Source organism: Podarcis vaucheri (assembly GCF_965113315.1).
Source record: "Podarcis vaucheri genome assembly, chromosome: 10".
Classification (NCBI taxonomy): domain Eukaryota; kingdom Metazoa; phylum Chordata; class Lepidosauria; order Squamata; family Lacertidae; genus Podarcis; species Podarcis vaucheri.
In genome coordinates this window covers 11576801-11591142 of record NC_138748.1, presented here as the reverse complement: position 1 = coordinate 11591142, position 14342 = coordinate 11576801, and the positions used below count along the sequence as shown (strand labels likewise).

Below are 14342 nucleotides of genomic sequence, written 5' to 3'. Positions count from 1 at the left end.
AATATGCAATTCACATAAGTGACACGTTGTTATATCACATTTTTAGCAGAAATTGTTAATGCATGTTTAATTTGGTGTTTACAATAAAAATATTGGTACTCCACATCAGTTTTCAAAACATTCTCCTCCTTATTGTTAAACTCCTTAACATATTGTCTATCCTTAACATATACTTTGAGGCTTTAAAGCACATGCATTTCAGTAATCCTTCAATATCAGCCAGGCGCAAAAAAATGGCACCCAGACATTTTTAGGTGCTCGCAAACGGAGAATCTTTAGGCGCAAAATGTGCCTGGCACCGTGCTAATTCTGAACCCAGGACCTTTCACTGCTCCCCATTCTTTCATGCCTAAAAATTACTCAAAATAAATTACTCTTCACTTCCCAAAGTCATTTAACTTGAACAATTTTTATGAGAAATTTTTCACCAAAAAAAAAAACACAACCCCAAACTTGAGGGGCTTCGAAACATTTTTCTGCAAAACAAACATTTAATGAAACCTCCAAAATTCTCTATTACACTAATCACAGACAGTAAATGTGGGCAGAATAGCCTACCATTACAGCTCAACAAATCCAAGAGGGATTGAGCAGAATGCTGCTCAGTACTGCTAGCCACACAAGAGTAGGACTGAAATCCATTTTGATCCATTTCCCAGATCATCTACATAAACTCAGAGTTGCTCCAGTCCCTCTTTTCCATCCAGTTCTCCTCTCTCCCCCCATTACGCTACTTCCTGCTTATTTCAAGCACAATCCTCTGGTAAATTCTGTGCAAGCCCCATTAATTTTAATTGAGCTGAGTAAGTCCATTTCAATGGGACTCGCACAGGAAAGCTTCCCAGAGTTATTTTGTAATTTTATGTTTTAAGGCTTATAAATGAGAAAGCTTTGCTAGTTTAATAAAAAAAGGGGGGACAGATTCTATAAAGTAAACCAAGAAAGGTATGTAGGTCAAAAGGTGTTTGTTACTTCTTTATTTCCTTCTGCGTTCACAAACCTATTGTTTCATACAGCCTTTCAAAGATATTGTTTCATTGTCTTGAACATTAAATGACATATTTGCATTGTGTGTGCTTACTTTGATAGGTGAAGGACCTCGTGAGCAATTCCCTTTAAATATCGTAGAAACTGTCTGAACCTCAGAGATTGCAGGAGAGAATTAGCTTGCTTATCTTGAAACACCTTTAGCTCAGTACAAAGAACCAAGTGCAATCCTGTTAAAGTTTAGCTACTGGTTGAATTTTATTTCAGACTATTCAACATCCCATTTCCATACATATTCTCTTTAAAGTAAACCTCACCATGTCCCAAATGTGCACATGACAGTAGCACAAGGCTAAAAAAAAATGATTTCGTACAAAGAGGGGTTATTTTTCTCCAGACATGTAAACCTATTCCTTCTTCTTTTCTTTTGAATTCAAAGTGCGTTTGAGCCATGTCATCTACTGCATAGGAGCAATGCTTTTTTTAAAAAAAAAATGCCTAGCAAGTAATGTTTTAAAGGCAACTATTTCAGATTTCAGTTTGCATCTCATAGGAATTACTGGGCAAAACTTCTGTTTTACACAAAGGGAAGGAGTCATAAGTGAGGACTACTTCATCAATTTTGGCATACACATACACAATACAGTCGTACCTTGGTTTTCAAACAGCTTAGTTCTCAAACGTTTTGGCTCCCAAACGCCACAAACCTGGAAGTGACTGTTCCGGTTTGCGAACTATTTTTGAAAGCCGAATGTCTGATGGGGTTTCCATGGCTTCCAATTGGTTGCAGGAGCTTCCTGCAGCCAATCAGAAGCAGCACTTTGGTTTCCAAACGTTTTGGAAGTCAAACAGACTTCCGGAACGGATTCCATTCGACTTCCAAGGTACGACTGCACTGTAAATACAAGTCTAAACAAGTAAAGTGGGAATGGCAGACATCATAAAGACACGCTAGCGAGAAAGCTGTGATTAGCTACCATTCCATGCAGGGTTGTATGCAGAATACAGTGTGCACAATGGTCCTGATTATTGTAGCCTCCAAGATCTTCCTAGCTTTTATCAAGCTGAAGAAAACTTCACTGTCAAGTCTAAGGAACCTGCCTAATTTAATTGCCTTAAAATACAAATCTTAAGCACCACTGAAACAAGTAGGTTTAAAGAATCATTTCTTTTACACTGTGTTGTCATGTTTGACAGACATTCAAATTATTATTGCTGCTTGTCAGGAAACATTTTCTTCTTCTTCAAATAGTAGAAGGCACACTCGCTTTTGGGTATGGGAAGGCAGAACCACAGTTTATCTGTTTAAGAAAATATCCCAGTGAAGTAAAGACTTTCCATGAGGGGCAAACTATTGTTTTACAGAAGGTTACCATGCACCTTTTATATGCCTATACTACAGACACTGAATCAGAGAGACAATGTAAAATCGTAGCATCATGATGGCGGGGAGAGAGCAAGATTATACAACAATATACAATTCCTAGCTTGTTCAGATTCTTCATTGTCCTTTGTGACAACTTATTAATTACAGAGTACTAAAATAAAGAGGTAGGAACCACATTACACGTTTCACAAATGGTTAAAAAAAAGATGGTGTGTTTCAGCTCCACAAACAAGACTGTAAATTTTTTAAGCTAACCTGCCAGAGATACCTTTGTCAGAAAGTTACCTAATTCAACAGAACTTTTATAAAGCTTGTTTTCCTCATCACTAGACAAGTGGTCATTTGCAAACCCAATATAATACTTGCAATTTTTTATCATTCACAGACCTACTGCAACATGTAAAAATCTTGACCATCCAGGTCACTACCCAACAAGGTTGATAAACAGTATTATATTCACAGAGTAGTCTCAAGAGATTGCCTGACGTTGTGTCAAAATAATACTGCCACTCTCTTAGTTCCTCGGGAGATTTCACCAACCTTCCCAGTCTCAACTATGGCTTATCATCAGTATGTGAACAAGTATGATTAATCTAACTAGGGTGTACAAACTGGTTTCAAAGCTTGGTACCCATCAACCATAGCGAGTGTAGCTATACGTGACAGTGACTCCTGTTAAACTGGGCAGAGGAAAGAGGGAGAATTCACACCACGGGGCGGGGGAGGAAAGGAACTAATCCCAATGTATTAAAAATGGTTAAGAGATCAGCACATTACAGCTGCACTGCCAAACTACTCCAATTCCAGAAATAATAGTAGTATGAACAGGGAGCGATAAAATCCATACTCTAGTTCAGTTCCTCCAGACTTGACATTTACAGTTTGCATCTTTTTGCCAGCTCATAAATTGGTTCTCCTCCAGCCGACAGAAAGCAAGCCTCTCAAATAATTCACCTCCTGCTATTTCTCAGTTCATATCTGCTTAAGCTAGTTTGCCTGTGCAAGAAGGAAAGCCGTAGTGATACGAAAGATCGGAGAAGCAAAAGGGACCAATTTAAAAATCTGGTAGGCAATCTAGGGCTGAGTAGCATTATCAATGAAACAAAATTATTTTGTTGTATTAGCTCTACAGGAGGAAAAACTTGTCTCCTGCCACTGTTGAGACCATACATGGTATTTCTTACAAGTAAGAATGGGGGGAAACTATTTCCTATTACCATCACCAATCAAGATGTCACAGTGAAACTTCTGTGTAGGAGTTAAGACTGCAATGCAAATAACAGATGGATGTGTATCTATATTGCTTCACGTATATCCAGTGAACTTGTAGTACAAGAGACCCTCACGCAAAGGAAACTGAGAAGGCAGCTAGCGTGCTCCCAAATGGCCAGAGCTTCTTTAAGAGGGCCATACAACAATGGGAAACATTATGCCTGCTCATTGTTAATGAATGCACAATATATAAGACATTCCTTGGTTTAAGTGAGGGATGGGGAACCTTTTTCAGCTTGAGGGCTCCATAAGCCATTTTGACAGTTGCATGGGGCAACTCACCTGTCTGTCCCCCGACATCATTAAGCTGTCAAATAACAATTTCAAAAGTGCTGACACAACCCACTTTGTCAACTTGTAGGCACAATTTGGGGTGGGACAGCCTCCCAGGCTAAACTGGGATATAAAAGCTCTATTTAAAATATTCTTAAATTAAACAAATAAATAATAAGCAGCCCTTGATAAAACATCGACAAAGCACAAAACTTAAAATATTAGTTTGACATAAGGAAAAATAATTACCACTCCCAAATATAGTATAGCATTGGTCCAAGAAATGTTAAAACATTGTTTGCAAATCTGTAATATGAACACAATTAATAAAGCCAGCTGAAACAGAGTCAAATGCTTTGAAAAATGAAAATAAGTTACCCTAATTTTGGCAACAGTTGTCAATAGTAAAGAAACACAGTTGTTTAAATTAAAATTACTTAACAGAATACAGCATTACAAACTGATTAGCTTATTCCATAAAGTGAAGGGACTTTCAAGCTAAGCCAAAGTAATTAAATGTTTAGCAATAAAATTCAAAAAGCCAGTGGAAAGCAGGAACGAAGAGAGCAATATGGTCAGAAGCAGAAAGAGAAGATGACTAAAGCATTGACTTCAACAAAAGATTAGATACTGAGAAGATTTAAGTCCTTTATCTGCTTTGAAAAAAAAAAAAAAAACTTACGTTCCGTGCAACAGTGGATCAAAAGGAGGATGCTGAGCTCCGTATACATGTTGAATACTAAAAAGGAAGAAAGAAAGTTTAGTACAATTGCAGCATAATCCAACACCTATTTACATGGAATTTTAATGACGCTGACTCCCTAATAAGTGTGTTTAGCAGGCTTCAAAAATAACTCAAGACTTCTCTTATACAATAAGAAGTCTTATACTATAAATTTATACTATTTATAAACAGTACTCCAGTTAAACTAAACCATACATTGGTAGGAAGGGATATGCTGCACTCTTTAACAGAAATGTATTTTATATAAACAGATGAGGCCATCCAGATTAAGACAATAAACATACAGGGGGCAACCATTTCATGCAGAGTTTCCATTCCTGGCCCTTGTGCGCATATAAGTTTGCCCTGCCCCCATCTGCCAAAACGGGAACAGTGTCAATTGCACATGCATAAAACGGTCACCTTCTGTACATCCTTTTAAGATTTGGATCATAGCTATACTGAAAGCACCTGCAAACACTCATCAGAGACAGGGAAACCAAGACCCTTATAGGTTGTTAAGACTACATCTCCAATCAGCCCCAGTCAGCATGGCCAATAGAAGTGGTGTAGTAGGTGTTGGGTCGCAGGCAAAACCCTAACATTATCAGATAAGCAAGACAACAATGTCAGCCCTCTCCACATTAAAATGCTTTCAGCAACAACAAGCTTGTTAAACTATTCTGTACTGAAAAGCACTAGATAGACCTTTGAGCTGATGATCACACAATAGGTAGAGATTCACCTACTGCTGCATTAACGCTGTTTAAAATACTGTGTAAGTAACAAGGATGAGGCCCTACCAAACTGAAATTTGCTACCGCTTCAGCCCAAATCATCATTTCACCTGGACTTATTTCTTTTAACTATAGGGAATATTTCACAATGTACCACACTAATGCTTTACTTGCAAAATTTAATGGATTGGTTTTTATCAAATAACTAGGTAGACCAGGACCAAGTGAAGCAAACCCAACTAGCCTAATAATAGTCAAAAGCCACATTTGGTCACTGCACGTCTTGCACATCTGTGATGTTTCCAGGAGAACTCTCCTGAAAAATCATGCACGGCCATTATATATATAAAAAAACACAAGAGTCAACTTCAATATGCCTTAATTTCATTTTTGTGGTGTTTTAAGTGCCTTGCTTAAAGTAGTATTGAAATAGAAAGCATCCAACTCAAAATACTTGTATACAACTTACTAGTGTAGACTAGAATTAATACTTCAAGGACTTATCTCCATCACACCCCTTTTCATCAAAGTTTTAAATGCTGGAATTATATACCATCTTAGAAGTCATAAGCACTCACTAATCTTGAATACTGCATTACTAAGAAATTGCATCCTAGTAGGCTAATTGTGAAACAAATAAATCTACAGATTGTTTTTACAAGTATTGCATATATCGTAGTGTAGAACTTCCTACATGTGATACTGTCCACATTTCCTTCTCTAGTATCACACACCATACCACATTCTTCAAGATGTAGAAATACTATGTAAGTATCTATAGTGAATTTTAATATATCACTTGCATATTCATATACCATAACCTGATTCAGTGGATGCTGCCAGGGATAGGTTGTGCAAGAAAGTCAGTGACTGGGAGATGTGGGTGGAGAAGCCAAGTAAGAGGTATAACAACTGTAGACTATTAAGTGCTGTTACAAGTGACTATCTGCTGAGGAAAACGGGCATCTTCCTATGCTATGGACACAGCCCGCTGATGAAAAACATTCTAGTGCATCCCATGTGTCAGGAATCCACAATGCTCCTAGCCCAACACTAGCATCCTTCAAACATTCCTTACATAAACAGGACCCCATGTGATTACTGAGGGACAGGATCACACTACCTGGCAGCACTTAATAGTAAATAATCGTGTCTCGGATGAACCTCATTGGTTATTCATCTGTAGAAGAGGCCAAGCACTGGCCCCAGGAGAGGACTTGAAAAACAGTCCCCTTGATTTAGGGGGTATTCTTCCATGCATGCTTTAACATCTTCCTTGACCCTATTATGAATTATGGGGATATGCAACATTCCCACCAGCACTACCCACTGCGACAGTCTCTCTCACACATACAAGAAATCTGTCCAGTTCCAAAGTATTATGGAATTTTCAGTATATATCCCCAATATAATTTAAGATTAGTCGTGTAAAATAACATGTTCAAAAGATTTCCTTTTCAATATATTCTTATGAATGAAATGAAGATTCTATTTCAGGTTAGTAAAATCTATAGGGAACCAGAGAATGGTAATCTATTCCACAGTCATGTCTGATAAACAACATGTGTCGTTATCATTGCATTGGAATCCATCTGTCTCAAGAGACAATGGAATATGCCTCAGGGGTAAAGTAAAACCGCTGTGTTAGCAGCACTAAAGAGATCTCCCCAAGGTGCAAACCTAGGCACTGTGTATGGAGATCCTGGGTTGCCTAGACGTCAAGACTGCCCTCTTGGTCTCGCTGATGTGGTCCAAGAGAAAGCAGAGCAATATGTTTGGCACTAGATTAGCTGCAGTAGTTGCCAGAGTTGCCTTGTACTTGTACAGTACAAGGTGCTATCCAACTGTCTTAGGGACTCCACTCCGGATTTGTGTAGGGTTTAAGCCTTAGCCTTTTCTTCTCCCAAAGATATCCCGCAAGGCAACGGAGGTTTAGGATCAGAGTTTTCCTTCTCCTAGGTTGGCCACCTACCCAGGTTGACGAGCCCCATCTGCTCCTCACTTCCCTTGACAGCACGTGCTGAAACCACCTTCTTGACCATTGGACCCACTATTGGTCTTGTCTGCTCAATCCACCAGACTCTGGCTTCGCATGCAGAGGAAGTCCCTAACTCACCAATGGCATGAGACCCATCGGCTACCTTCACCTGGTTTAGCCTAGCCGACCAGTCAAAGCTGTTCCTGCTGCTGTCACATGCTGACAGCTTCTAGGAGTCACAGGTGAGAGCTGAGCAGGGTGGGGACCAAAGGTGGACAAACTACGCCAGAAGAGCATGATATGTTCCCACCAGAGGTACTATCCCTCTCCTAACACCCCATAAACCCTTCAAAAATCCCCACCATTTTAACCGACTAGCGTTCGAAAGCACCTCAGCCAAATATTCTCACCTTGCTCTAGCTAAGAACAGAGGGCTTTCCTATAGGAACAAAAGTTCCAGTAGCTATGGATTCTTTTCTTGATATTCAAATTATTAATGAAAACCACAAGCTCTATCTTCTCAATTTTAGCCAAATAATGCCTATAACCTTCTAAAGACAGTTGTCAACAGGCCATCACAAAAGGTAATGAGATGTGCTCCCCAACCCCAGCAATCTGAACATTCTTTTCTGTTGTAGTCATCAACATCTGCTGTTTGCAACACTATAATGCATGTGTTTATTTGAAATGTTTCTAGCCAACTGTTCATCTAACAATCCCAAGGCAGGTTGCAACAAAGATTAAACAAGTTAAAATGAAACAGTTCATAAAACCACAGAGAAACAGTCTACAATATGTACAATCATAAAATATCCATAAGGCTGCAGAGCATCCCTTAGGCTGGAAAAAAATAGCAACCCACAAATACCTGGGCAAATAAACATGTTTCAAAGTTGAGCTAAAATAAGATAATGGCCAGCACCAAGTCCTGGAAGGAAAGGGATTCCATAAATGGTAGACATTCTACTAACTATGCTACTTTTAAGAGGTAAACCCACACAACAGCCTTGAACATACTGTACTGTAATTCATACTGTTCAAAGCAAACTCACCGCCTCAATTTCTCCAATGGGTATTTGTTGCCTATTCTGGCATCACATTCTTTACTGCCAGTGAAATGCACATAGGCACCTTAACAGATTTTCTTGTTATCAACATACTCCCACTGTTGAACTCTCACGTTTGTTTATGGCAGAGTCCACATATCTTTAACAGCTACATGACACACACAAACTCAACAGGTACGGTTTCCTTCTCACTAGCATAAAGGTGGACCATTGTAAATAGTTTCACCTCTTCTAGCTAGGAACCATATCAGAAGAGAGACCCAAGCATTGAATGCTATAAGTAACTCTAAGCAAAAAAAAAAAAAAGTCAGAAATTACATTTCCCTACCAAAATTATTTCACTATTAATATACTTCTTCTTAATTGTACAGTCATACCTCAGGATACAGAAGCTTCAGGAGGGCGGGGGCAAGAGAGTGGGGCCCTAAGCTATAACTTGTTTAGCTTATATGTAAAGCAATGACAAACCTAGACAGCATCCTAAAAAGCAGAGACATCACCTTGCCAACAAAGGTCCGTATAGTAAAAGCCATGGTTTTCCTAGTAGTGATGTATGGAAGTGAGAGCTGGACCATAAAGAAGGCTGATCGCCGAAGAATTGATGCTTTTGAATTATGGTGCTGGAGAGTCCCATGGAATGAAAGAAGATCAAACCTCTCCATTCTTAAGGAAACCAGCCCTGAGTGCACACTGGAAGGACAGATCCTGAAGCTGAGGCTCCAATACTTTGGCCACCTCATGAGAAGAGAAGACTCCCTGGAAAAGACCCTGATGCTGGGAAAGATGGAGGGCACAAGGAGAAGGGGACGACAGAGGACAAGATGGTTGGACAGTGTTCTCAAAGCTACCAGCATGAGTTTGACCAAACTGCAGGAGGCAGTGGAAGACAGGAGTGCTTGGCGTGCTCTGGTCCATGGGGTCACGAATAGTCGGACACGACTAAACGACTAAACAACAACAACAGAAACATCCACTCTGAGGAATATATCACAAGCTAGAGAAAGGAGTCTCACTGGCGTGCTCCTGGTCCATGGGTCAAGAAGAGTCAGGCACGACTAAACAACTAAACAACAACAAAGCAAGGTATCTGTCTTTGTTCTACATTCCTAGTCTTTGCATTAGAAGAACTCACTAAAGACTCCTTTGAACCTTAAAAATGTATCCCCACACTTAATTTCATATGCTCCCTGCCAGCTCTATTTCTTCACTCATTCTTCTTTTTCACAATATCCATTCTAATATACTTCAAATTTTGGATTCATAACAGGCCTTTTCATTGCAATAGCATTGTCATGCATCTGTCTCAAGAGACAGTGTGCCTCTGGGGGTGAAGTCAAACCATTGCATTAGTAGCACCAAAGTAACCTCCCTGGGTTGCTAGCCTGGACAGTGTGTCTGGAGGTCCTGGGCTGCAGAGGCGTAGGAAGATCGGGTGGTACCAGTGTTCTCGAATCTACTAACATGAGTTTGACAAAACTGTGGGAGGCAGTGGAAGACAGGAGTGCCTGGCGTGCTCTGGTCCAGGGGGTCACAAAGAGTTGGACGCGACTAAACAACAACAAGCAGAGCTTATCCATTCAAACCTATCCATTCTGAAGGAAATCAGCCCTGAGTGCTCCCTGGAAGGACAGATCCTGAAGCTGAGGCTCCAATACTTTGGCCACCTCGTGAGAAGAGAAGACTCCCTGGAAAAGACCCTGATGTTGGGAAAGATGGAGGGCACAAGGAGAAGGGGACGACAGAGGACGAGATGGTTGAGCAGTGTCCTCAAAGATACCAGCATGAGTTTGACCAAACTGCGGGAGGCAGTGGAAGACAGGAGTGCCTGGCATTCCCTGGTCCATGGGGTCACGAAGAGTTGGAGACGACTAAACAACTAAGCAACAACAACAAAGGAAAGCACAGCAATACGTTTGGCACCAGCTGGGCTGTAGGAGTTGCCAGAAGGAGGCGTACAAGTTGCCATCCAACTGTTTTAGGGACTCCACTCCGGATTTGTGTAGAATTGACTATTTAGCCTTTTCTTCTCCTCAATATAATTCCTCTGGTCCAGGGGGTCACGAAGATTCGGACACGACTAAACAACAACAAATCCGGCACTGGTCCACCTCCCCGACATAAATTCTGGCTTTCTGCACCCACCCATAACACGAATCCTGCCCGTGCTCTGTACAATAGAGGCAGCAACCCCCCACCGTTTCCCCCCCTTCGCGATTTGTGCCGCCCCACAGCGAGCGCCACACCGGCGGGCAAGTTTACTTCGCGCAAAGCCCCACCGAGAACCAAGAAAACAGGGGCAAGCTGGTCACATTTCGAGATTTCCGCCTCAGCGGGAGCCTCCCGCCCCCCGGGAGAAACTTTTCCACCCGCGCCCTCGCTCACCTGCCCGGCACCCGGGACGCGTTCCGCTTCCAGAACTGTTTCCTACCCGTGTCGCTCGCCATCTTCCCGTCACCTCATAGCCTTTTTCACCCGGAAAGCGAGAGCCCCCGCCGGCGCGGCCTCGAGCGAAGGGACGCCCAGAGCCAGACCGGGGGCCCCGACCGTTATTCCCCACCCCCGCCCCAAAGCCGAGCGCCGCGGCCCTCACTCCATCCCTGCCCCTCTTCTCCCTGACAGAAAGCAGCGCGCCGCCATCTTGGCACCCCGCAACAACCCCTCTCCCCATTGGCTGCCGGGGAACAGCTGTCGACTACGCCCAGTCGCGAGTGAGCGTACTGCCCGGCGTGTGGGTTTTTTCGGTTTTCGCCCAATCAAAATCCTCGAGTCAGATCTGAGGAGGAGCTGGAATTTCGGCCAATGGAAGCCCAGGTGTTATAGCCTTCGCTGTTTCTCGGCTGTTCATTGGCGGAACTCCCTCGCGCCGCTTGACCCCGCCTACTCTGAAGTGGCTATATTTTGCCTGGAGGCGCTTGGCATCTTTACAGCTGAGCGCTGATGAATCGGCGTCAATTAGACGCTAGGACTCGAAAACATCCCTTATAAAATAGTCACGTTTCAAAGGGGTTCGGCTTGCGCCACTCGCAAGCATCTGATATGCACTTCCTTCATGCTTTAATTCTTTTCTCTGGTTTCCAAGAGCTACTTAAACGTGCATTTTTAAAAATTATTATTGTTCTGTTATTTATTGTGTTATTTATGCCGCCCTTCCTCTGGAGATCTTGGGCAATTCACGGCATAAAAAGGCAAGATAAAAGCACAAAATTCATAATAAAAGCAAGAACAGAACAATAACTCCTACCAACACATTAAAATGGTACAGGATGCTAATCAGCCAAAGGGTTGGCTCATTAATTTTAATTTTTATTATTTTTATTTGTTGTTATTTATTGAATTTATATACCTCCCTATACCCAGGGGTCTCAGGGCAGTTCACAGAATAAAATCAATATATAAAATCACACAATACATAATAAAAATAAAAACAACAATCCAATTCCCCCCCACAAAAGCCCACATTTTAAAAGGGCATAGGATGTAAATAAGATCAACCAAAGTATATTAAAGCCCTTTCTTGTTTTGGGGGTGATTGATTGATTGCATAGGGAAGCTTTTCAAGGTTTGATGTTTTACTATGTTTTTATATGGGATGGAAGATGCCCAGAGTGGCTGGGGCAACCCAGTCAGATGGGAGGGGTACAAATAATAAATTAATATTATTATTATTCCCATGCTCACCAACATTTCTCCAATGAAATGAGGGACGTCCTAAGGAAAAGCAGGAAATTCTGGGATCAAATCAGAAACCATGACGACATCTGTAAATCCAGGACTGACCTTGGAAAACAGGAACACTTGGAGAGTCCGGTATATTGTTATGAATTTGGGACAGCGGTTAGAGCAGACTCCTCATAATTCCTGGATTTAGTAAAAGTCAGACTTAATGAAGGTTTGATCAAACTTTGTCAAATACGGAAACCCACATGAGTTTATCCATGATTTATGTTAGGGGCATGCTTTATGCTGGGGGGGGGGCGAGCAGAACCGAGTTATCTGTGACTCAATTGGTCAGTTATTTTTATTTATTTACTTGAATTGGGGGGCAGCTGCTGCCCCCCTGCCCACGCCCATGTAAACCGCCTGGATTTAGTTATGCAAAGAGCCAAGTCAGTTGAGCAGAGCTAGCTGTATGGGCCATCGGGGAACAAATGCCAGTGATGCCCCATCAACGAAACCCTCAGAGAGCAAGACTGCCAGGCAAGGGGGAGTGGAGCCCCTTCATTGCTGGGTGCTAGCAGGCAAAGGGTTTCGGTTTTGAGAGCCAGTGGTTAGAGTCAGGGACGTCTTACCCATAGAAGCTAGTGGTGCCAGGGCGCCAAGTTCTGGAGGGCGCCAGGGAAGAGGCAGAGGCTGGATGCGGCGCCTCCCAGCACCAGCTCACCACCCTCACCCGCCTCCACCATGCTACGCTGAAGCAGCGCTGCGTCCAGAGCCTCCGCCTGCCATGGCCACTGTGGCACGAAGTGGCCAGCTAAGCTGGGAGGCACCGTGTTCAGCCTCCACCTCTTCCCTGCTGGAGGAGCCGCCCTCCAGCCGCTGCCCGCCTCCTCTAGCCCTGCTAGCAGCGCCATCCTCCCTAAACAAACCTCTGGGAAATGGGGTGGGGTGCCGGAGGGATCTTTGCACCACGGCACCGGATATGCTTAAGACGGCCCTGGTTAGAGTGGTGGACTAGGACCTGGGAGACCAGGGTTCAAATCCCCACTCAGCCATGAAGCTCACTGGGTCAGTCACTCTCAGCCTAAGCCTACCTTCAGGGGTCAGCAACCTAAGGCCCATGGGCCACAAGTGGCCCGTGGGGGCCCATGGACCCCCGCCACCTGCTCGGCTCCCTTGCGCTGCACTAAACCAGTGCGGAATAGAGCGGGGATTGCCTTCCGTGACTCTGGCCGGCTTCCCATTGGCTGCAGGAAGCTCCTGCAGCCAATGGGAAGCTGCGCACGCCTCCTCCGCGCCGGAAGGAGCACCGGAAATAGCGTTTGCGCATGCGTGCGCGCACACTCGCGCACTCTGACCCACCGTGGCATCTGCCGGACCGTGAACCGGCCCTAGCCACAAAAACTTTGACGACCCCTGCCTACCTTGCAGGGTTGTTGAGAGGATAAAAATGGAGCAGAGGAAGAAGTGTGTGAACTCTTTGGAGGAAAAGTGGGGTGTAAATAATAATAGTAGTAATAAATGGAATAAATAAACTTTGAATGAGGTAGGCTGAGGGACGTTGGCCAACAGCAAGAAGGAGAAAGAGGGACAGAATTCGCTCTACACGGGGCTCCCCTTGAAGCTGTCCCAGAATGCTGCAGCGAGGCTCCTCACAGGGTCTCTGCCATGGGAGCATATTCACCCAGTCCTTTTCCAGCTGCACTGGCTCCCGGTGGAGTACAGGGTCAGATTTAAGGTGCTGGTTTTGACTTTTAAAGCCCTTCATGTCCTAGGGCCCCTGTACCTACGGGACCGCCTCTCCCGGTATGCCCCACAGAGAGCCTCAAGGTCCATATGTAGCAACACCCTAGAGGTCCCGGGCCCTAAGGAAGTTAGATTAGGCTCAACCAGAGCCAGGGCCTTCTCAACACTGGCTCCGGCCTGGTGGAATGCTCTGTCTCTTGAGACCAGGGCCCTGCGGGATCTGATCTCTTTCCGCAGGGGAGGGCGGGGTATAAATAAAAAATTATTATTATTATTATTATTATTATTATTATTATTATTATTACTCCATGTGAGCAGGCTGGAACCAGAAAACACAAAGGATGGCTTTTGGCAGTCCTTTCAATCCAGTGCTGCCCGTAACAGGGAAGCCAGACCCTCACAGGATGTGAATGCTCTGCGATCTCTCCATCTAGGGGCAGGTTGTATGTTGGTGTAAATAAAACCAAATATCATAAAGGCACCACGGTCTCTGCTGTGCCTCATTGCCCGCAAA

General features: G+C 43.4%; 1 protein-coding gene across 1 annotated transcript in view; it reads right to left on the bottom strand.

Moving 5' to 3' along the window:
• Window positions 1-11058, bottom strand: part of TBC1D22A (TBC1 domain family member 22A) — a 117747-nt gene extending 106689 nt beyond the window's left edge. The window contains exons 1-2 of the mRNA XM_082239707.1: window positions 10808-11058; window positions 4602-4658 (exon numbers count right to left, since the gene is read on the bottom strand). Coding sequence (XP_082095833.1) covers window positions 4602-4658; window positions 10808-10869 — 119 coding nt within the window. The 5' untranslated portion in view covers window positions 10870-11058. The remainder of the gene's footprint in view (window positions 1-4601; window positions 4659-10807) is intronic.
• Window positions 11059-14342: the final 3284 nt, after the last annotated feature.